Source organism: Podarcis raffonei, chromosome 6 (assembly GCF_027172205.1).
Source record: "Podarcis raffonei isolate rPodRaf1 chromosome 6, rPodRaf1.pri, whole genome shotgun sequence".
Lineage (NCBI taxonomy): Eukaryota > Metazoa > Chordata > Lepidosauria > Squamata > Lacertidae > Podarcis > Podarcis raffonei.
The window spans coordinates 96131568-96153582 of NC_070607.1; the positions used below are offsets into that span (position 1 = coordinate 96131568).

The window sequence follows — 22015 nt, forward strand, 5'->3', positions numbered from 1 at the left end:
AACCAGGCAGAGGGCCTTCTCGGTGGTGGCACCCGCCCTGTGGAACGCCCTCCCACCAGATGTCAAAGAGAAGAACAACTACCAGATTTTTAGAAGACATCTGAAGGCAGCCCTGTTTAGGGAAGCTTTTAATGTTTGACGTATTACGGTATTTTAATATTGTTGGAAGCTGCCTAGATGGTCAGGGTATAAATAATAAATCATCATCATCAACAACTGATTTTATAATGAATTGATTTTAGAATGCTGTATTATTTTACTGTTGTTAGCTGCTCTGAGCCTGGCTTCGGCTGGGGAGGGCGGGATATAAATCTTTTATTATCATCATCATCATCATATTAAGAAACCAACATTTCATCTCCCTGCAAACAAACCAGGGCTGGATCTGCACACAGGGGAAAAAACGCTATAAATAAGTCAGAAATCAAATCGTTACAACAAAAGAAAAAAAACCCTATGGAAAAACGCCATGGAAAAGTTTTGTGCTGTCTGGCGCCATCTGGTGTTGCATGTTTATAACTCATTCAGATCACTGTTTTTTGACGAATGTAGCTGAGTGCCAGGATGGAGGCTCACCTGCACGACATCCAGCAAGAAGATCTGGAGGAAAAACCCGACGGCGTTTCCTGTGAGCTGGTAAGGGGCGCCTCCAAGAGCATAGCAAACCTTCCGGTGGAGAGGCAAGGCAGGTTTCACCTGGAAAGGAGATGCTAGCAGGTGAGGAGAGCCCCTCTTGAACACACACACACCTGCAAAGGTAGCAAATCCTGTCTTCTCTAATGCAAATATAAGAAAATGTTAAAGTGCAGCCCTGGTAGATGAGAAGGTGTTCACTTTGGCCAGCATCTGGCAGTGGTGAACTGGGTGCCTCTGGGAAATTCAGGAGGGCATGAAGGGAGCATCGCACCCCTGTCGAAGTGGTGCACTCAAGGGAGGACATTGGGACATAGGTCAAGGGCCCCGCTCTGCAGAAATGCCCAGGAGAGCCTCCCCCCAAAACACAGCATTTCTGGCTTTTCACACTTTGAAGAAGGGTTTCATCTTTAAAACCCTGTGCGGCCTAGGATCCTTGTACCTGCGGGACCACCTCTCCTGGTATGCCCCGCAGAGGACCTTAAGGTCCACAAATGACAACACTTTGGAGGTCCCAGGTCGCAAGGTGGTTAGATCAGTCTCCACTAGGGCCAGGGCCTTTTCAGTACTGGCCCCAACTTGGTGGAACGCTCTGCCCCAAGAGACCAGGGCCCTGTGGGACTTGACATCTTTCCACAGGGCCTGCAAGACAGAGCTGTTCCACCTGGCCTTTGGCTTGGACTCAGTCTGACCCTTATGTTTCCCTCCCCTTATGGTTTTGATCTATGGGCTACTTTTAAAACGAGGCTGCATTTAAAATTGCATTTTAACCTGTATTTTAAATTGCTTTATTTATTTTTTTCTATTATGTTTTTATTGTAATTTTATTGGTGTTAGCCGCCCTGAGCCCGGCTTTGGCCGGGGAGGGTGGGGTATAAATAAAAATTATTATTATTATTATTATTATTATTATTATTATTATTATTATTATTATTATCCTGCATGTAAAGCACCCAAAGAATTCAGGGAGCTTCTGCCAGTCAGAGTAGAGTATGCTGATCTAGATGAACCAGTGGTCTAATACATAGCAGACTTCTGTGCTCCCCAACTGCAGACTTTGCCACCCTCCAGGTGTTTGGGGCTACAGGTGCCATCACCCCCAGCTGGACGGCTGCAGGTTTGTTCCACACAACCTCCCAGTGCCTATTGCCTCTGACATGGGAGGGTCTGTAGAGATGCTGGATATGAAAATCCCTTCCGCAGTTTCTCTGCAGGTAAAGGTAAAGGGACCCCTGACCATTAGGTCCAGTCGTGGCCGACTCTGGGGTTGTGGTGCTCATCTCGCTTTATTGGCTGAGGGAGTCGTCGTACAGCTTCCGGGTCATGTGGCCATCATGACTAAGCCGCTTCTGGCGAACCAGAGCAGCGCACGGAAACGCCGTTTACCTTCCCGCCGGAGCGGTACCTATTTATCTACTTGCACTTTGACTTGCTTTCGAACTGCTAGGTTGGCAGGAGAGGGGACCGAGCTCACCCCGACGCAGGGATTCGAACCTCCAACCTTCTGATCAGCAAGCCCTAGGCTCAGTGGTTTAACCCACAGCGCCACCCGCGTCCCTCTGCAGTTTCTCTACAACTCTCTAATCTGGCCTGCATCCAGCCCTATATTCAAACAGCAGGGAGTTTCCACAGTGGAAAATCCTATCGGGTTGCCTTGATCCCACTGTCAGAGGGGGGTTAAATTCCTCTCTAAACACAAGCTTCTTAGTATGTTGACCAAGGAATTGCTATGTTCATCTTATGCAAGATCAGGAATTTGGCAGACCCAGAGAAAGCGCTCTCTCTCTCTCTCTCTCTCTCTCTCCTGATCGGCTGCCTCTTCCTTTGACACTGAGTGGAGCTTTGGCATTTCCTCATAGGCCTAAAATACAATTTCTGAACAGGGTGTCGAACTGACACGACCTCTCTCAAGTCACGACAACATCCAAAGTCCAGAGTCTGGCCGGTGTTCAAAAGAGGCGGTGGAAGTTTTTGCGGTGGATAACAGAGAACCAGAAGAGAATATGTGGTTGAGGAAAGCAAGCTTACTCAATGACTCTTCCATCACCTTTCTTGACCTCTATTCCCCAGCTGTAAATTGGGCACAATCACAACTTTCCAGGCAGCAGTGGTGTGTGAGAGTCAGAGAGAGAGAGAAGATGAGAAAGAGAAAACGACTTCAAATGTTTCAAGATCCTACGCACATAAAGAATAGAATATTGCTCTCGGAAAGCATCTTTATTTAAAAATAAAGCAAAAGTAAGATTCTAATCCTTTTTGAGTTACCACTTCAAACTGAAAGCCTGAGTTGCCGCTGTTTGAGGGCAGGATTCGATCACGTAACAACAAATTCAGGTTGTGCAATTATAGTGCATTGGGAGCTCTTGCACAACAAACCCAGTTCCCCAAAAAGATCAGGTGTGGGGTTTTTTTGGGTTTTTTGGTAATAAATCGCAGGAAAATGTACTGGAGACTGTGGGATCACACTTGCTTTGACAACACCTTCTTACTTTCCTGCAAAAAAAAATCAGAGCGAATGCTCATTCAACAGCCAAGGCCATCTTATCTTGCGGGGTGGGGCTCAGGATGATGGCTTTCTCAGTAGAACCGCTTACTCCTGAGTAGACTCGCCAAAGTTTGGGAATTTTAATCTGAGGTGACCATGGCAAAAAGGGACGCAGGGCAGTCTTTATTCTGGATTAGTTAATTCAGGATACTTTTGCCAACGTCTCCACCTGTTCTTAATTCTGGCTCTGCCCTTGCCTGGCATGCAGCCCACAACCCAGGTTGGAGAGATCCTGGCTCAGATCCACACCCAGCCAGCCATGAACTGTAGTGTGGAAACTTCCCTCATCCTATAACCTCCCTTGCAGGGGTGTTGTGAAAGGAAACAGAATATACATATACATACAGTCATACCTGTGTTGAGTTTGCTTCATGATAGGTTTTTTCAGGTTTTGTCCCGCGGCGACCTGGAAGTACCAGAAAGGGTTACTTCTGGGTTTCGCCGCTCGCGCATGCACAGACACTCAAAATGATGTCATGCGCATGTGCAGACACGGTGAATCGTGACCCGCGCAGACGCAGGTTGCGTTCTGCTCATGTTGCGAACGGGACTCCAGAACGGATCCCGTTCACAACCAGAGGTACCACTGTATACACTCCACTGTATCCGGAGCCCCGTTCGCATCCAGAAGCAAATGCAACCCACGTCTGCGCATGCACGGGTCGCGATTCACCACTTCTGTGCATGCACATGATGTCTTTTTGACTGTCTGCGCATGCGCGAGCGGCGAAACCCGGAAGTAACCCTTTCCGGTACTACCATGTCGCCGTGGAGCGCAACCCGAAAGCACTCAGCCTGAAGCAACTTCAGCCCGACGTATTACTGTACCTATACATATACGTATACGTATATGTATACGTATACGTATACGTATACGTATACATATGCATATGCATGCCAACCTCAGCTCCCTGGACTGGGGGGATAATAGCAGCATAAACAGGGGTGGGGAGGAGATGGGGAGAAATTTCACAAGCTGCTTGCGATGGATCGGGTGTCGGCAGCTGGAAAGTGGCTGCAGATAATTTTAGAAGCACATATTCTCACAGAGGGCTGCAGAACAGTACAGCCCTATTGTGCCTGCAGTTCAGTTGCTGTTGTTGTCAAATGTCTATATTGCCCTTCCTTCGAGGATCGCGGGGTGTTTGACAATATAGGAACAGAATAATACATAACACAGTAAAAAAAACAACAACAATAACCCCTGCACTAAGAAGGCTCCCTTCAAAGTGGTCCTGCTATCTGAATAATAATATTATTATTATTATTATTTGTACCTCGCCCATCTGGCTGTGTCTCCCCAGCCACTCTGGGCGGCTTCCAACAAAGATTAAAAATACATTAAAATGTCACACATTAAAAACTTCCCTGAACAGGGCTGCCTTCAGATGTCTCCTAAATGTCAGGTAGTTGTTTATCTCTTTGACTCCAAAACCAGTGCTTCCTTCCCTATCGTCAGACTCCCCAAATATTTTGGGCTACAACTCCCATCAGCACCAGCTATGTGATGCTGTGGCTAGCTGGAGCCTGGCTCTGCTGGCAGGGGCTGATGGGAGTTGTAGTCCCAAAATATCCAGAGAGCGCCAGAAGATGGCTGCTCCATCCAGAGTCTTTTCAATGGTGGCCCCCCCAGCTTAGGAACCCTGTGGGACGGAAGGGAGGGCACTGACCGGGAAGGACCACATGGCACCTTCCTTTAACAGCCTCTTGGTTCCAAAGATCTTTAGATGCGGCCACGATGGCCAACTATCGCCCAGTCTCAAATCTTCCATTCTTGGGCAAGGTGATTGAGCGAGTGGTTGCTGAACAACTCCAGGCACGCCTGGAAGAAGCGGACCATTTGGATCCCTTCCAGTCGGGATTCAGGCCTCATCATGGGACTGAAACTGCCTTGGTTGCACTGGTTGATGATCTCCGGCGGGCTAGGGACAAAGGTGAGAGCTGTTTCCTAGTTCTGCTGGATCTCTCAGCGGCGTTTGATACCATCGGCCATAACATCCTTCTGGACCGTCTTGAGGGACTGGGAGCTGGGGGCACTGTCGTACAGTGGTTCCGCTCCTTCCTCCTGGGCCGTGTTCAGAAAGTGGTGGTGGGGGATGAGTGTTCAGACCCCTGGGCTCTCACTTGTGGGGTGCCTCAGGGTTCTGTCCTCTCCCCCATGCTTTTCAACATCTATATGCAGCCGCTGGGAGAGATCATCAGGGGGTTTGGGCTGGGTGTTCATCAGTATGCGGATGATACCCAGTTCTACCTCTCTTTCAAATCAGAACCAGTGAAGGCAGTGAAGGTCCTGTGTGAGTGCCTGGAGGCGGTTGGAGATTGGATGGCGGCTAACAGATTGAGGTTGAATACTGACAAGACAGAAGTATTGTTTTTGGGGGACAGGAGGCGGGCGGGTGTGGAGGATTCCCTGGTCCTGAATGGGGTAACTGTGCCCTGAAGGACCAGGTGCACAGCCTGGGAGTCATTCTGGACTCACAGCTGTCCATGGAGGCACAGGTCAAATCTGTGTCCAGGGCAGCTGTTTACCAGCTCCATCTGGTACACAGGCTGAGACCCTATCTGCCTATGGACTGCCTCGCCAGAGTGGTGCATGCTCTGGTTATCTCCCGCTTGGACTACTGCAATGCGCTCTACGTGGGGCTACCTTTGAAGGTGAACCGGAAACTACAACTAATCCAGAATGCAGCAGCTGGACTGGTGACTGGGAGCGGCCACCGAGACCATATAACACCGGTCTTGAAAGACCTACATTGGCTCCCAGTATGTTTCCGAGCACAATTCAAAGTGTTGGTACTGGCCTTTAAAGCCCTAAACGGCCTCGGTCCAGTATATCTGAAGGAGCGTCTCCACCCCCATCGTTCTACCCAGACACGGAGGTCCAGCACCGAGGCCTTCTGGCGGTTCCCTCACTGCGAGAAGCCAAGTTACAGGGAACCAGGCAGAGGGCCTTCTCGGTAGTGGCGCCCTCCCTGTGGAACGCCCTCCCACCAGATGTCAAAGAGAATAACAACTACCAGACTTTTAGAAGACATCTGAAGGCAGCCCTGTTTAGGGAAGCTTTTAATGTTTTACAGTATTTTAATATTTTTTTTGGAAGCCGCCCAGAGTGGCTGGGGAAGCCCAGCCTATTATTATTATTATTATTATTATTATTATTATTATTATTATTATTATTATTAAAGAGCTTTTAACTGACTGAGGCTCATAGCCAGACACTGCCTCTTGGTCCTCATCTTGGTTACCTATCAGGGCCGGCCCACCCGTGAGGCAAGGTGAGGCGACTGCCTCGGGCAGCAGGATCTATAGGGGCAGCATATCTGGCCTCCAAGGAATGCATCACCGGCTGCAGCTGCAGTAACAGCAATGGCTGTGGCACACTCCTTGGGGGCTGAATCTGTCACCTCGGCAGCCCCCCACCCCACCTCAACAGCAGCCTCTCAGCAAATAGAGGGCGCTACCAGTCTCCTGGGACGCTGGTGGTGCTGTGGGTTAAACCACAGGGCCTAGGACTTGCCGATCAGAAGGTCGGCAGTTCGAATCCCCGCAACAGGGTGAGTTCCTGTTGCTCGGTCCCTGCTCCTGCCCACCTAGCAGTTCGAAAGCACGTCAAAGTGCAAGTAGATAAATAGGTACCGTTTGGCGGGAAGGTAAACGGCGTTTCCGTGTGCTGCTCTGGCTCGCCAGAAGCGGCTTAGTCATGCTGGCCACATGACCCGGAAAAAACTGTCTGCGGACAAACGTCGGCTCCCTTGGCCAGTAAAGTGAGATGAGCACCGCAACCCCAGAGTCGGCCACGACTGGACCTAACGGTCAGGGGTCCCTTTACCCTTTACCTTACCAGTCTCCTGCCACCCCAGGGAGGATATAGAAAGGGCTGACTTCTGGGGCCTCCTGGGCTTTGCACCCTGCCAGCGTGATTCAGAGCAGAGCCCCCACCTCCCCAAATGGCCTTTGATTCCCACTTCAAGTGCCAGGTAAGGTTGATTCCATCAATTCCTCCCTGGTTCCTGATGTACATCTCCACTCACCCCATCTCCCCTGGTGGGAGGACGTGCCATTTTGGAGATCGCCTCTGGTGCCCAAATTTCTTGCACTGACCTTGTTACCCTTTTATACCCTTGTCTTCCCTGTCCCAACGGCAGGATGTAATTAGGCCAATCAGAGGCACCCTTGCTGGGGGACTGCAGACACATTTCTGGAAGGAACGAGGGCTGTGATTCATTGTGGCAACAAGAGAAGGCGATGATGACACAGCCAGGGACCTGGGCACGTTCATTAATGCTTTACCAAACTTCACCTACTTGGCCGGCACCCTGAAGTTCCCCTGGGCGCTTGTCCAAGCAGGGCATAGGCCGTGGCACCCGGGAAAGGCTTGGCCAGCTCTTTGCTTCCACGCACTGTCTGAGAGCAACATCGCCTGCTTCTGGCATTGCTCATCCCCTAGTATTACGGCAGCACACGTATATTTTGTTCCAGAGTCAACGGAGTGCTTGTTTTCTTTTCCCCTGCGTAGTCCTCACACAATCTAGAACTGCTGCGTATTTTTAGTCCATGAAAAGCGCTTCTTGAGAAACGGGTTTCATTCCGATTTCCGAAAATCAAAGCATGTTGCAGTTGAGCCTGTTGACGGTGGATGCAGGAAGGCAAAGTCTTGTGTGCACATGAAATCCTGGAGGTGTGGGGAGGAAGGTGGGGCCAGCAGGCATTGTGGCCTGGCTAGTCCAGCATCCTGTCCTCACAGTGATCAACAACTTGCACATTATGGGAAGCGCCAAAGCAGTCCTGCCATGAGGCAGAGGGAGGCAATGGTCTCAGGTGGCAGATTCAGGGCAGAGGGGGCAGAGCAGTGGGAAGGTGTTAGAGCAGGTGAGAGGAAAATCAGGCCTCTCTACCCGGCCTTCAGCGCTCTTTCCAGGCTGCACCTATCATGAGGCTATTTTGCACCCTAGGCACAGCTAACTACAGTGGTACCTCGGGTTACAGACGCTTCAGGTTACATACGCTTCAAGTTACAGACTCCGCTAACCCTGAAATAGTACCTCGGATTAAGAATTTTGCTTCAGGATGAGAACAGAAATTGTGCTCCGGCAGCGCGGCAGCAGTGGGAGGCCCAATTAGCTAAAGTGGTGCTTCAAGTTAAGAACAGTTTCAGGTTAAGAACGGACCTCCAGAACGAATTAAGTACTTAACCCGAGGTACCACTGTACTTGCAACCCACCCCCAAAATTGCTAGCTTCAATTTTCAGAAGCAGTTGAAAAAAGAAAACGCTTGAGGGCACAAGCCATTTTGAATAATCTTGTGAACTGCGATGTTACATGTTTCCATTTCATGCAGATCACAATCTCACTTTGTGTGCCTTTTCCTTGGCAAACTTGGTCATCACCAGCTCCTTTGGGTCAAGCGCAGGCGGCTTGAGCACATGCTCAGCTGATAGATTTGCCAAGCCGACTAGTTCCCCTTGCAACATTCTTAAACGTAAGACAGTTCTGCAAGCTCAAGCTTTGCGTTCCCCACTCGCCACTGACGCTGGAAGTGCGTGGAGGGTCCTTAGGGCAACAGAAACATCTGGCACATTATCAAGGAGCTTTTGTCGTGGCACAAAGAGAAGTTTTCCTAGTGCAGCGGCAGCATGGACTTTGGAAGTCTTCGTGCTCCTGCTGTTAAGCTCACAGCATTGATAAAACAAAAGCTAACCTGTATGAAACTGTGCCCAGCCCTCGGAGGTCTGTGCCCGAGGCAGATGCCTAGTTGACCTGATGATAGCACAGTCTCTGCCCATCACTGCTGCTGTTTTTCACCTTCCTTGAGTGTTTCTGCACGGCTGGAAGGTGCCCTGGAACTCTGACAATGTCTCTTATTTTCCTGGATGGAGAGAGGAGTGTGTGAGTGTGGGTAGAAACCAGCTGACATTTGTTGACCGCTCCACTTTTGTTCCTGGCCCCTGCTCACCTCCAGTGCCGGATATATGTATAAGCTAAGCAAGCTACAGGACGTGGGTGGTGCTGTGGGTTAAACCACTGAGCCTAGGACTTGCCAATCAGAAGGTTGGCGGTTCAAATCCCCGCGACGGGGTGAGCTCCCGTTGCTCGGTCCCTGCTCCTGCCAACCTAGCAGTTCGAAAGCACACCAGTACAAGTAGATAAATAGGTACTGCTCTGGCAGGAAGGTAAACGGCATTTCCGTGCGCTGCTCTGGTTCGCCAGAAGTGGTTTATTCATGCTGGCCACATGACCTGGAAGCTGTACACCGGCTCTCTTGGCCAATAAAGTGAGATGAGCGCCGCAACCCCAGAGACAGCCACGACTGGACCTGATGGTCAGGGGTCCCTTTACCTTTAAACAGCTACAGCTTAGGGCCCCACTCTCTTGGGGGCCCCCAAAAAAATTAAAGGGAAAAAAAACTACCTGGGTGTACATTTCCAAAATATAAGATAAAAAACAAATAAAATAAAACCTACAATTATTATTTCATGTTATAGCATGTTTCTAGAGATTAGATTATGAGTCTTGGTAAACTGTGTCTCTAAAGGAACTTTTGTTATTGCCAAATGCCAATGTGTTTACATTATTAAGTTTGTTATAAACAAAAAATCATTTTAAGTTAGAGCTTATTAATTATTTCACTATCAATTAATTGTATTTCTCTATATGCCTGCACCCTCTTGCCTCCCTCGCGTTTTACTTTTCATAGCCCGCGGAATTAAAAAGAGAATTGCAAACGCGCATAGGTAAACTCTGCTCCCGGCCGCTTCCTCCTTGCCAAAGGATCTCTCCGTGCCGCCTCTGCAAGTCAAGCGCCACCCTCCCCGGCTGCCTGGCTTAGACTTTTGGCAGGCAAACGGCCCGGGGACGCTTCCCACCCCCTTTAAAATGCTCAAATATAGAAACCCTCTTGGAACCGACTGTGAGAGCGCTCGGCCAGCCTCGCAGCGCTCCGCGCGGTCACGCACAAAAAAGCCACCTCTCCAAATTGGTCAAGCTGCTAGTCCTGGCTGAGGCCACTGCTTGCACCCTTCGCCCTCCTCTCCGGCTTACCCGGCTGGGCTGGGCGTCCTTCCCAGGCTCTGCACCCTTCGGAGTTAACCCTTCCCGCGCCGGTTCGCCCTGGCCTTCTCCCTGAAGCATGGCTCGCACAGTTATAGGACCATCACCTGCCGAACCTCCGCGCGCAATTACGCACAGGGCAGCCGAAGCGGGAGGAAGGAGCGCGGGAGGGGGCAAGAGGGATAGTCCCCTCCAGGAAGCTAGCGGACGCAAATCATGCTTCTTCCTCCCCGGGGGCGCGGACGGGAGGCGGACGCGCGCCTGGCCCTGAAACCGACACCAACACCAGGGCTCTCGCCAGCGAGGGGTGGGACCGGGAGCCTCTGGCAGGCGCCGAGGCGCAGAGGAAAGGGGTGGATGAAGGCTGTCCGGTGGGGGACGGGCAGTTGTCCGTCTTGGAGCCGCCTGCCTGCCGGCTTCGCTTCGTTGCAAGAAGTCTAAGGTGCCATAAATAAAATGCAAACGCACATGGAGAAGTGCGTAAACCGCATGTCTGAAATAGTACAGAAAGCGATACAACAGGGAGGTTTGGCTCCTAGAAAGCCCCCAATTCCTGGAAGGTCGCCCCTCTGCGAACCGGTTTGACAGGTGTCTGTTGCGTGGCCAAGCTGAACGGTCAAATGAGCACAAATCTATGCCTGAATGTTGCAGGCCTTTGGCTTCAGGAGCCAAGGTGTTCATCATTTCCAAAGGATGTCTCAGGCAGGCCAGGAAGGGCAATTCTCAGGTGTCATCAGGCATCTTGATAGACTTGTAAAGACGTGAGAGAAACATGAACTCTGAGCATGAACTGATTTACATGCACAACCCGTTTGGTGATGTATCTGTGACGTTTCGTAACTCACTTTTGTTCTGGCCTGTCGCAACAGATAAGCAACAAAGATAAAAGCAGCTACAGTGGTATCTCGGGTTAAGTACTTATGGTAATTCGTTTTGGAGGTCTGTTCTTAACCTGAAACTGTTCTTAACCTGAAGCACCACTTTAGCTAATGGGGCCTCCTGCTGCCGCCGCACGATTTCTGTTCTTATCCTGAAGCAAAGTTCTTAACCTGAAGCACTATTTCTGGGTTAGCGGAGTCTGTAACCTGAAGCGTATGTAACCTGAAGCGTATGTAACCTGAAGTGTATGTAACCCAAGGTACCACTGTATAGCATTGCTCCTTGGGTTGCCTCGGTTTGTTTTCTCTGATCGATTAGCGGGCCTCAGTGGAGATTTGGGCTGTAAAAGCCAACCTGAGTTTTTTTTAGAACAGCTTGGACGTCTCCAAAAGGCTTGCAAGTTGAATCGAGGAAATGGACCAGCGTCCGCACAGGAAACTGACCCAGAGAAAGGAGCGTGTCCGAGGAAACTGATAAGAGGAAAGAAGAGGCGTTGGGGCTTTCCATTGTTTTGCACTGTTTAGCACACACGCCACTGTTTATCTCTTGGACGGAAGTTGTTTGTGCGCCCTCTGCACAATTCGCTCCTGGATCTCTGGCTAGGAACATTTTCCCCCCTTAGGGGAGGCCAAGGACCTCCTGCATTAAAAACACATCTAATATCCACAACTTCCCCCAAAGAATCCTGGCAACTGTCCTGCTGGGAACTGCAACTCTGGGAGAAGTATTGAGCTTTAAATGTGTGTTAGGTAAAGGTAAAGGGACCCCTGACCATTAGGTCCAGTCGCAGATGACTCTGGGGTTGCGGCGCTCATCTCGCTTTCTTGGCCAAGGGAGCCAGCAAACAGCTTCCGGGTCATGTGGCCAGCATGACTAAGCCGCTTCTGGCGAACCAGAGCAGCGCACGGAAACACCGTTTACCTTCCCACCGGAGCGGTACCTATTTATCTACTTGCACTTTGATGTGCTTTCGAACTGCTAGGTTGGCAGGAGCAGGGACGGAGCAACGGGAGCTCACCCCGTTGTGGGGATTCCAACCGCCAACCTTCTGATCGGCAAGTCCTAGGCTCTGTGGTTTAACCTTTAAATGTGTGCCTGGCCAGGAAAAGCTGAGAAAAGCAGAGAGGTTGGTGGATGAGGCCTTCATTATTTTAGAAACCTTGATCTTCTTATAAACAGAGCACATAAAGGAACACGACAAGCGAGAGATATGAGATCTGCTTATTCCATTTTTATCCAATTCTGTCTCCAAGAAACTCAAGGAAGCATTCAGGTGTCTGCCTGCAAACCAGTTTTTCCTCCCAACACCCTTGTGAAATAGTAAGAAAGTGATTGCCCAAACTCAGCCTTTCCCCCAAAGCAGGCTGTTTCCAGATGTTCCCATCTGCCCCTACTGTAGTCAGGCACATCTGGAAGCCACCTGCTTTGGGAAATGGCTGACCAAAAGTCATCCGCTGTGAGCAAGGTGGCTGAAGCCCAAACTACATGTTATGCGGTTGAATGCTGGCACCTTCCCTTTAAACTTTTCTCAATGAACTGTGGGGAATGACCTTGCCTAACTGGTTTTTATTGGCAGCCAGTTAGTCTCTCCAGCATCAACTGGACCTTCTGAGAGCTCTTAAAGGAAGCCAAGCAAATCCTTGCTTTGCAATGGTCTTTTGGAAACCACATCAGGGGCGCAGAGGGAGTTTCACGAAGCAGCCCAGATGGGCAGTTGCCCACGTCAGCTCTGAATCCTTCCTCCCGCCCCCTACCCTATAAAAAAGCATCGTTCAGAACAGTGGTTTGCAAGACACACCACTGGCATCCATCTGTCTCGGGAGACAACGGAGGAGTGCACCTTTGGGGGTGAAGTCAAACTGTTGGAAAGTTGCAGCACCTGCTGTGGCTGCAGAAACCGATAAAGGAGAGACATGTTTTGTTGCAGCTGGGGCAGATGAAGGCATCTGATTGTGCTGCTGCAGACTCCCCAGAGTGGGAAGTGACGGAGACAGGATGTTTGTGTTACTGTGTTCCGTGAAGTAGGACTATTGTCCTTTGTTCTTTTTCTCTTTGCTGTCTGATGCTAGAGAGAGAAGGAGCCATGTTGCAGTGCTCCGTGTGTATTTATATGTAAATAAAGTAGATTAGCCAAAATGCTGAGTTGCTGAGGTCTGTTATGCAAGTTGCGCAAACTCTGCAGATCCCTAAGTGTGCCGGTGTCGGTTGGCATCAGTTGCTGATGTTCAGGCTGAAGAAAGCTTTTGAAGCTCCTGAACGAAAGACCAGGAGGGAGAGAACATGCCAGTCGGACATGTGTCTCTGCCAGGGTCCTACTCAAGTGTAGGCTGAACTCCTGTGTGCTGGACCGGGGGGGGGGTGTTACCGTGCGGCATGGTCTGAGTCCGGTCCTAGGTCGAGGGTATGGAGGCTATCCGTCAAGGGCGAAGCGGGTTCCATGGCAAGGAGCCGGGCGTGGTCAGGAACTCTGGAAGAGCAGGACAGGGTGCTGGCAGGAACAGGTTACCAACGATGTTGCTCCCGCAACCTGGGACTGGGCTGACTGGCCTTTGTCTCCTCTGAGGCATAGGGCAGCCCCGGTCCACAGGTGACTCGCCTCTCCTGGCCTGGAGGCGAGCACTCCTCCTGTGAGAACTTAGTTCCCTCCGCCTCTCTGCCCTGAGCCTCTGCAGCTCCGGAGAGGCTGGAGGATTACTGGACCCAGAGGCCACCTCACCTTCCCCTGACAGGGCTGGGAGAGGAGCACCTGCAGGCAATGGGTCCTCGATCACCTCCGGAGCAAGAGCGGATTCAGCTGGTGTCTGCTCCTGAGGATCCGGTCAGCCGGTACTGGAGGCGGGGACTCCTGTGCAGGCTGGGATTCCTCAGGTTCAGCCTCTGAATCAGATTCCCAGGCCATCACATCCTGACAGTTTCCAGCAACTGGTATTCAGAAGCATACCAGAACCAGCCTGGCTAGTAGCCATCGAGAGTCCTCCTCTATGAATTTGTCTAATCCTCTTTTAAAGCCATCCCAGTTGGTAACCATCTCTGCCACTTCTGGAGGGGGGCAAGCTCCATAGTTTACGTGTTGCACGAAACCCCCAATTTGGGGACTGTGTCCCCCGTCCCCCGCATTCCTGCCCTGACAGCATCACTGCTTCAGAGATTCAGCCGCTACGTTGGAGAAAAAGGCCTCCCTCCTCCCTCCATTTTATCAGGGGTTAATCCGAAGATTGTTTTCCAAATCCCCATCTTGCAAGGTGAGTCATAACAGTTCCCTGATTATAGTGCTGGAGGCTGAGTCAGCAAGCCTTTGTCTTCCTGGCTCAGTTTTGTTCTGCATGACTAACAGGGACGCCCACCCGCTCCATCTCTGCATCCCAGATGACTCCCACCCGCCCTGCAGAGGGTGGTCTGGTCTGGTCTGCCTTCTTCAACGTGGTGCCCAGCAGATGCTCTGGACTATGATTCCCATGGGTCACACCATTGAGGTTGAATCCTGACGAGACAGAAGTACTGTTTTTGGGGGACAGGGGTGGGCAGGTGTGGAGGACTCCCTTGTCCTGAATGGGGTGACTGTGCCCCTGAAGGACCAGGTGCACAGCCTGGGAGTCATTCTGGACTCATAGCTGTCCATGGAGGCGTAGGTTAATTCTGTATCCAGGGCAGCTGTCTACCAGCTCCATCTGGTACACAGGTTGAGACCCTACCTGCCCGGGGACTGTCTCGCCAGAGTGGTGCATGCTCTGGTTATCTCTCGCTTGGACTACTGCAATGCGCTCTATGTGGGGCTGCCTTTGAAGGTGACCCGGAAACTGCAACTAATCCAGAATGTGGCAGCTAGACTGGTGGCTGGGAGCGGCCGCTGAGACCATATAACACCGGTCTTGAAAAACCTACATTGGCTCGCAGTACGTTTCCGAGCACAATTCAAAGTGTTGGTGCTGACCTTTAAAGCCCTAAATGGCCTCAGTCCAGTATACCTGAAGGAGCATCTCCACCCCCATCATTCTGCCCAGACACTGAGGTCCAGCACCGAGGGCCTTCTGGTGGTTCCCTCACTGCAAGAAGCAAAGCTACAGGGAACCAGGCAGAGGGCCTTCTCGGTTGTGGCCCCCACCCTGTGGAACGTCCTCCCATCAGATGTCAAAGAGATAAACAACTACCTGGTATTTAGAAGACATCTGAAGGCAGCCCTGATCAGGGAAGTTTTTAATGTGTGACATTTTAATGTATTCTTAATCTCTGTTGGAAGCCGCCCAGAGTGGCTGGGGAAACTCAGCCAGATGGGCAGGGTACAAATAAATTATTATTATTATTATTATTATTATTATTATTATTATTAATTATTATTATTATTATCCAAAGCTTCTGGAGGCAGAAGTGCCAGCCCCTCTGCCAGGCTGCCCATCCTTCCACCCACCTCCCGAGGAACTACCTTCACAGTACAGTCGTACCTCTATTACGTATCCCTCTGGATACCGAATCTTTGGGTTACAGCCACAGCAAACCCGGAAGTGTATACTTCTGGGTTTCGCTGCACACGCATGTGCAAAAGCGCTCTGTGTGCCTTGCGCATGCGCAGAAGCACTCAATCGTGCTGTGTGCGCGCGCAGAAGCACACCTCCATTTATGTAATTTTCGGGGTGGAACAGACCCCCGGAACAAATTAACTTCGTATCCAGAGGCCATCAATTTGATTTGAACTGATTTTATAATGAATTTATTTTAGAATGCTGTATTATTTTGCTGTTGTTAGCCGCTCTGAGCCTGGCCTCGGCTGGGGAGGGCGGGATATAAATAAAAAAATATTATTATTATTATTATTATTATTATTATTATTATTATTATTCTGCCAGCAATGCGAGATCTCACCGGAAATGGGTGCCAGTGCCAGCACAGCTTCTCTCTTCCGGGACGGAGGTGGCAGGGCAGGTGGGGCGCTCTGGTATATCCACCCTCCTCCCCTTTCCCAATTAACCTCTGTCTCCAAAGTTAGTTGGAGTTAGCTCAACGTGCCCGTCTTAATATTGACATCACCAGGGGCATCCTCATGACATCACGAGGGGCCACCCCTAGGTCTCAGGTTTAGGCCCTGAAATATCAATGTGTTGGCAGCTAAGAAGATCAGGAGAAAAGAACTAGATAAAATAGCGGTCAATTGCAAAGGGAATTCGGACATTTAAGCTGGCACATTCTACCTGAGAACCCTTAAGGTCCACAAATGGCAACATTTTGGAGGTCCCAGGTCGCAAGGTGGTTAGATTGGTCTCAATTAGGGCCAGGGCCTTTTCAGTACTGGCCCCAACTTGGTGGAATGCTCTGTCACAAGAGACCAGGGCCCTGCGGGACTTGACATCTTTCTGCAGGGCCTGCAAGACAGAGCTGTTCCGTCTGGCCTTTGGTTTGGACTCAGTCTGACCCTTATGTTTCCCTCCCCTTATGGTTTTGATCTATGGGCTACTTTTAAAACGAGGCTGCATTTTAAATTGCATTTTAACCTGTATTTTAAATTGGTTCTCCCCCCCCCTTATGTTTTTACTGTAATTTTACAGTGGTACCTCAGGTTACATACGCTTCAGGTTACATACGCTTCAGGTTACAGACTCCGCTAACTCAGAAATAGTACCTCAGGTTAAGAACTTTGCTTCAGGATGAGAACAGAAATGGCGTGGCAGCGGCAGGAGGCCCCATTAGCTAAAGTGGTGCTTCAGGTTAAGAACAGTTTCAGGTTAAGTACAGACCTCCGGAACGAATTAAGTACTTAACCGAAGGTACCACTGTACTGGTGTTAGCCGCCCTTAGCCCAGCTCTGGCCGGGGAGGGTGGGGTATAGAAACATATTATTATTATTACATTATTTTTAGGAGACGTGATCATGGTTTATTGTATCTGCAGTGCCTGGTGTTTTTATGGTTTTTATTGCTTTGTGAATGATGCCATGGCCTTCGGCTAGTGCAATAAAGTTGTTGATGATGAAGAAGTGAGTTTTGGGGATATGAGATCTGCAGGGGAGGGTCTTCTCTGCATCCCACTACCCACACATGCCCACTCGCTGGGGACACAGGAGAAGGCCTTCTCGGTGGTAGCTACTCCCAGACAACTTTGGTATTCCCTCCCAAGAGAAGACAGACTGGTTCCTTCCTTGTTGCCCTTGTTTTGAAAAGGCCGGTGCTGTGCTGTTTTTAATTGTACTTACACGCATATGCTTACACGCATATGTACTTAATTGTACATATTTAATTGTACTTACACGCATATGCTTTTGAATTATGGTGCTGGAGGAGACTCTTGAGAGTCCCATGGACTGCAAGAAGATCAAACCTCTCCATTCTGAAGGAAATCAGCCCTGAGTGCTCACTGGAAGGACAGATTGTGAAGCTGAGGCTCCAGTACTTTGGCCACCTCATGAGAAGAGAAGACTCCCTGGAGAAGACCCTGATGTTGGGAAAGATGGAGGGCACAAGGAAAAGGGGGCGACCGAGGACGAGATGGTTGGATAGTGTTTTCGAGGTTACCAGCATGAGTTTGACCAAACTGCGGGAGGCAGTGGAGGACAGAGGTGCCTGGCGTTCTCTGGTCCATGGGGTCACGAAGAGTCGGACACGACTAAACGACTAAACAACAACAACACACGCATATGATATACTTATGTATATGTATATCTGTTTAACTCTACTAATGTTTAATTGGTTTTTAATCATTGTTTTCTCCACCCCTATGCTTTTAGCTGTTCTTATTTAATCTGTGAGCAGCGCTGAGTCCCTGTCAAGGAAAAAAGGAGGGGTATAAATGAATATATAAATAATAACTCAGGCAGTTCCAGGGAAACCCCAGGACCCAGAACTCGACAATTCTATGAATAGGGTGGGCTATGAAAACACACATCTCAGGTGTCATGAAAAGCCTTCTTATACAGATTTACTTGGAAGAGAATCCCACTAACGGGGCTTACTCCAGAGTAAGTGCATGGGATCTTAACCGTTCACTATCCCATCTCTTGTGCATTTTAATAGGATGTACAGAAAAAGAAAAAGGAACAAGATGTTCCTCCCCGACCGAATTTCAATATTTATCGGAGTTGGAGCCAAGGATGTCTTGCAGTTAAGGGAGAAGGGATTTAAAACAAAAACAAAAAACACAGACTCCAAGGTAGATCACGGCTGAAGAATGCAGCAGTGGATTGCACCAGTGAAGGATTAATTAAACAGTTTCGCTGAGGCCGTTGAGAGGCAGAGAAGCCGCCAGCTAGCTGAGGTTGTGGTGCCAACCGAAACAGCCCAAGCCTGCGAGCTGCTGGCATTCTTGGCACTGAACTTTGAAAAAGCCGGTTAGTACCTGCCAGGCTGCACTCATCCAAAACAGTTCAAAAAACAAACAAACCTCGCAGCCGTTCCATACGGCTACAGGCTACCCCAATCTCTGGGTTGTGAGAGACTTCCAAGGGGTCGTGTGCTTTCCCAGGGTTCAGTTTCCTTGGGCTGAAGGTCAGCGGAGACTGCAGTGTCTTTAGGCTATATGGCTTGATGTGCACATATACGCCACCTGAGCATAGCGCGGAGGGGCTTGCAGCATCAACAGCCCCATAGATCTTGCTTCCCCAATAGCTTTCCAGGGGAGCCCCGAAATCTATCACAGAGCAAGACATGTATCTGTAACCAACAAATTACGCTAGTAGGACTACAAGAAGTTTTGTAAGGAGAAATATACGAAGTGTTACAAAGTAGAAAAAGATAGAGATATTGGTTATGAGTTTGAAATGTAATAGGGAAAATAAGAAATGCATACTAAGAGATTAGACTGGAAAATTTTCAGACAGGATTGATGGAAGTCAAAAAAATTTGAATAAGATGAAAAAATATGTTTAATTACTGTTGAAAATGATATGTTAAAAAACTAATATAGATAGATAGATAGATAGATAGATAGATAGATAGATAGATAGAAGCTGCCTTATACTGAACCTGACAGTAAGAGCTCTTCAACAGTGGAACAGACTCCCTTTGGAGATTTCTGCATTGCAGGGGGTTGGACTAGATGTCCTTTGGGGGTCCCTCCCAACAGTCCTACGATTCTATGAGTCAGACTTTCAGGTCCATCCAGCTCAGTATTGTCTACCGCTGACTGGCAGCAGCTCTCTGGGGTTTCAGACAGGGGATGTGCCCAGCCTTTCCCAGAGATGCCAGGATTCGAACTTGCATCCAAATCAGATAACGGAGCATGGAGTGCCAGCTCTTCCCCGCCCTTCAGCGCTTTGGTTTCCTCAGAGGTTGGCAGCCCTGTTTTGCACACTTCCTCCCAGCAAACTCCAGCAACCGGTCTGGCTCCAGAGCTCCTGGAAGATGCCCTTCCTTGGGATTTCACCTCCGAGGTCGAGGCCAGGAGAGCGAGGGCTCACTCTCGTAAACAGCGGGCAGCAAATCAGAGCCTGGCCTGTGCTCTACTTCGGACGGCCTCCAAACAGCCAATCTAGAAAACTAAAACATCAGGAAGAAGGCTTGGCAAAAGTCCTTCTTCCCAGCAGGCTTGTTCCAGGGGGTTATCAGCCAGTCCATGTGCAGAGGCATTTGAGGAGGGCGCCCCTCTCCATTAAGCAGCAATCAGCTTAAGTGGTATAGTCCAGACACACATTCTGCACTTAGGCAGGAAGAACCAGATGCACAAATATCAAATGGGGGACACCTGGCTTGCTAGCAGTACATGGCATCTTCTTCCTTCTTCAGCGATCACTCATAGCTGAGTAAGATTGTCTTCCATAAACACAGTTTTAACAGTGAATCCGTAAGTGACTGTGGAGGCCAATTCTGGACCCACACGTCCTTCCACAGTGGGGACATTGGTTTCTGGGCAGGAGTTGATCCTGGTATGGATTTGCCAATTGTGCCTTCCTCTTAGCACGTTTCTCCCTTTTTGTCCTGAGTTCGAGTGTCTTCAAAGCCCAGGACACCTTTGGTAAAGGCTGTTCTCCAATTGGAGCGCTCACAGGCCACTGTTTCCTAGTTGTCAGTGTTTTTTGTTGACCACCAGCATTACGCTTTCCATTTTAAAATTCAGAATAGAGTCGTTGCTTTGGAAGATGATCGTCCGGCATCCGCACAACATGACCAGTCCAACGATGCTGATGTTGAAGAATCATTGCTTCAACACTGGTGATCTTTGCTTCTTCCAGTACACTGATATTAGTTCGCCTGTCTTCCCAAGTGATGTGTAAAATTTTTAAGAGACACCGTTGATGGAATCTTTTGAGGAGTTGGGGATGGTGTTTATAAGTGGTCCATGTTTCACATGTGATCTAGGGGGCTTAGGAGACCACAAGCTGAACATGAGTCGACAGTGTGATGCAGCAGCAAAAAAAGAGAATGCTATTCTAGGCCTCAACAACAGAAGTCCAGATCAAGGGAAACAACAGTACCACTGTATTCTGCCTTGGTCAGACCACACCTGGAATACTGTGTCCAGTTCTGGGTGCCACAATTTAGGAAGGAGGTTGACAAGCTGGAAGGTGTGCAAAGGAGGGCAACCAAGATGATCAAGGGTCTGGAAGCCAAGACTTATGAGGAATAGTTGAGGGGCTGCGTATGTTTAGCTTGGAAAGAGAGCCAGTGTGGTGTAGTGGTTAAGAGCGGTAGTCTCGTAATCTGAGGAACCGGGTTCGCATCTCCGCTCCTCCACATGCAGCTGCTGGGTGACCTTGGGCCAGTCACACTTCTCTGAAGTCTCTCAGCCCCACTCACCTCACAGAGTGTTTGTTGTGGGGGAGGAAGGGAAAGGAGAATGTTAGCCGCTTTGAGACTCCTTCGGATAGTGATAAACAGGGATATCAAATCCAAAACTCCTCTTCTTCTTCTGGAAAATAGAGACTGAGAGGAGCTATGAGAGCCATCCTCAAATATCTCACAGGCTGTCACATGGAGCAAGCTTGTTTTCTCCAGCTCTGTAGGGTTGGACTCAAAACAATGTCTTCAAGTTACAAGAAAGGAGATTCTGACTAAACAGGAATTTTCTGAGGGTAACAGCTGTTTCAGTGGAATGGTCTCCCTTTGGAGGTGGTGGGCTCTCCTTCCTTGGAGGTTTTTAAGTAGAGGTTGGATGACCATCTGTCATGGTCTGAGATTCCTATATTGCTGGGGGTCCGACTAGATGACCGCTGGGGTCCCTTCCAACTCCACGATTCTATGTTTACCACCTCACATGCTTCTTTGGGTAAACCAGACCATGGATTTTGTTTGGAAAATCCGAGGTTACTTCCAGGATACTCACTTAATGAGCATTCACCCTGATCCGTTTGCAGAGAGGTTACATGACGTTGTGTCACACCAAGTGCCATCCCACATTTTCCGGTCAATTTTCTTATGGCAGAAAAGTCCAGGTTTGGGGATGAGCTTTTTAGCAGCTCAATAACGCCTTTTGTTTGCTGCGAAATAACACTTTTAATTCCACAGCTTGAAGGCATGTGGTAGAAAATAACCCCAAAATAACATCAGCCCTGAAGTGCCTGAAACCCCTCTATCACTACCCAGGTTTTAAAAATACATAGGTAAAGGTAAAGGGACCCCTGACCATTAGGTCCAGTCGTGGCTGACTCTGGGGTTGCGGCACTCATCTCGCTTTATTGGCCGAGGGAGCCGGCGTACAGTTTCCGGGTCATGTGGCCAGCATGACTAAGCCGCTTCTGGCGAACCAGAGCAACACACGGAAACACCATTTACCTTCCCGCCGGAGTGGTACCTATTTATCTACTTGCACTTTGAGGTGCTTTCGAACTGCTAGGTTGGCAGGAGCAGGGACCGAGCAACGCGAGCTCACCCCGTCGCGAGGATTCGAACCGCCGACCTTCTGATCGGCAAGTCCTAGGCTCTGTGGTTTAACCCACAGCGCCACCCGCATCCCCACTTTAAAATACATAAGGTACCCCTGCCCGTACAGGCC

The 22015-nt window shown here is 49.6% G+C and overlaps 1 protein-coding gene across 3 annotated transcripts in view; it reads right to left on the reverse strand.

Annotated features, from left to right (window-relative positions):
• Positions 1-10759, reverse strand: part of LOC128416632 (sodium-dependent lysophosphatidylcholine symporter 1-B-like) — a 41023-nt gene extending 30264 nt beyond the window's left edge. For 2 of the 3 annotated variants that reach the window (XM_053394623.1, XM_053394622.1), the window contains exons 1-2: positions 10217-10759; positions 577-696 (exon numbers count right to left, since the gene is read on the reverse strand). In XM_053394623.1, the coding sequence (XP_053250598.1) occupies positions 577-696; positions 10217-10306 (210 nt within the window). In that variant the 5' untranslated portion in view covers positions 10307-10759. Of the gene's footprint in view, positions 1-576; positions 697-8876; positions 9047-10216 lie in introns of those variants that run through there. The other variant, XM_053394624.1, reaches the window with a different exon arrangement.
• Positions 10760-22015: the final 11256 nt, after the last annotated feature.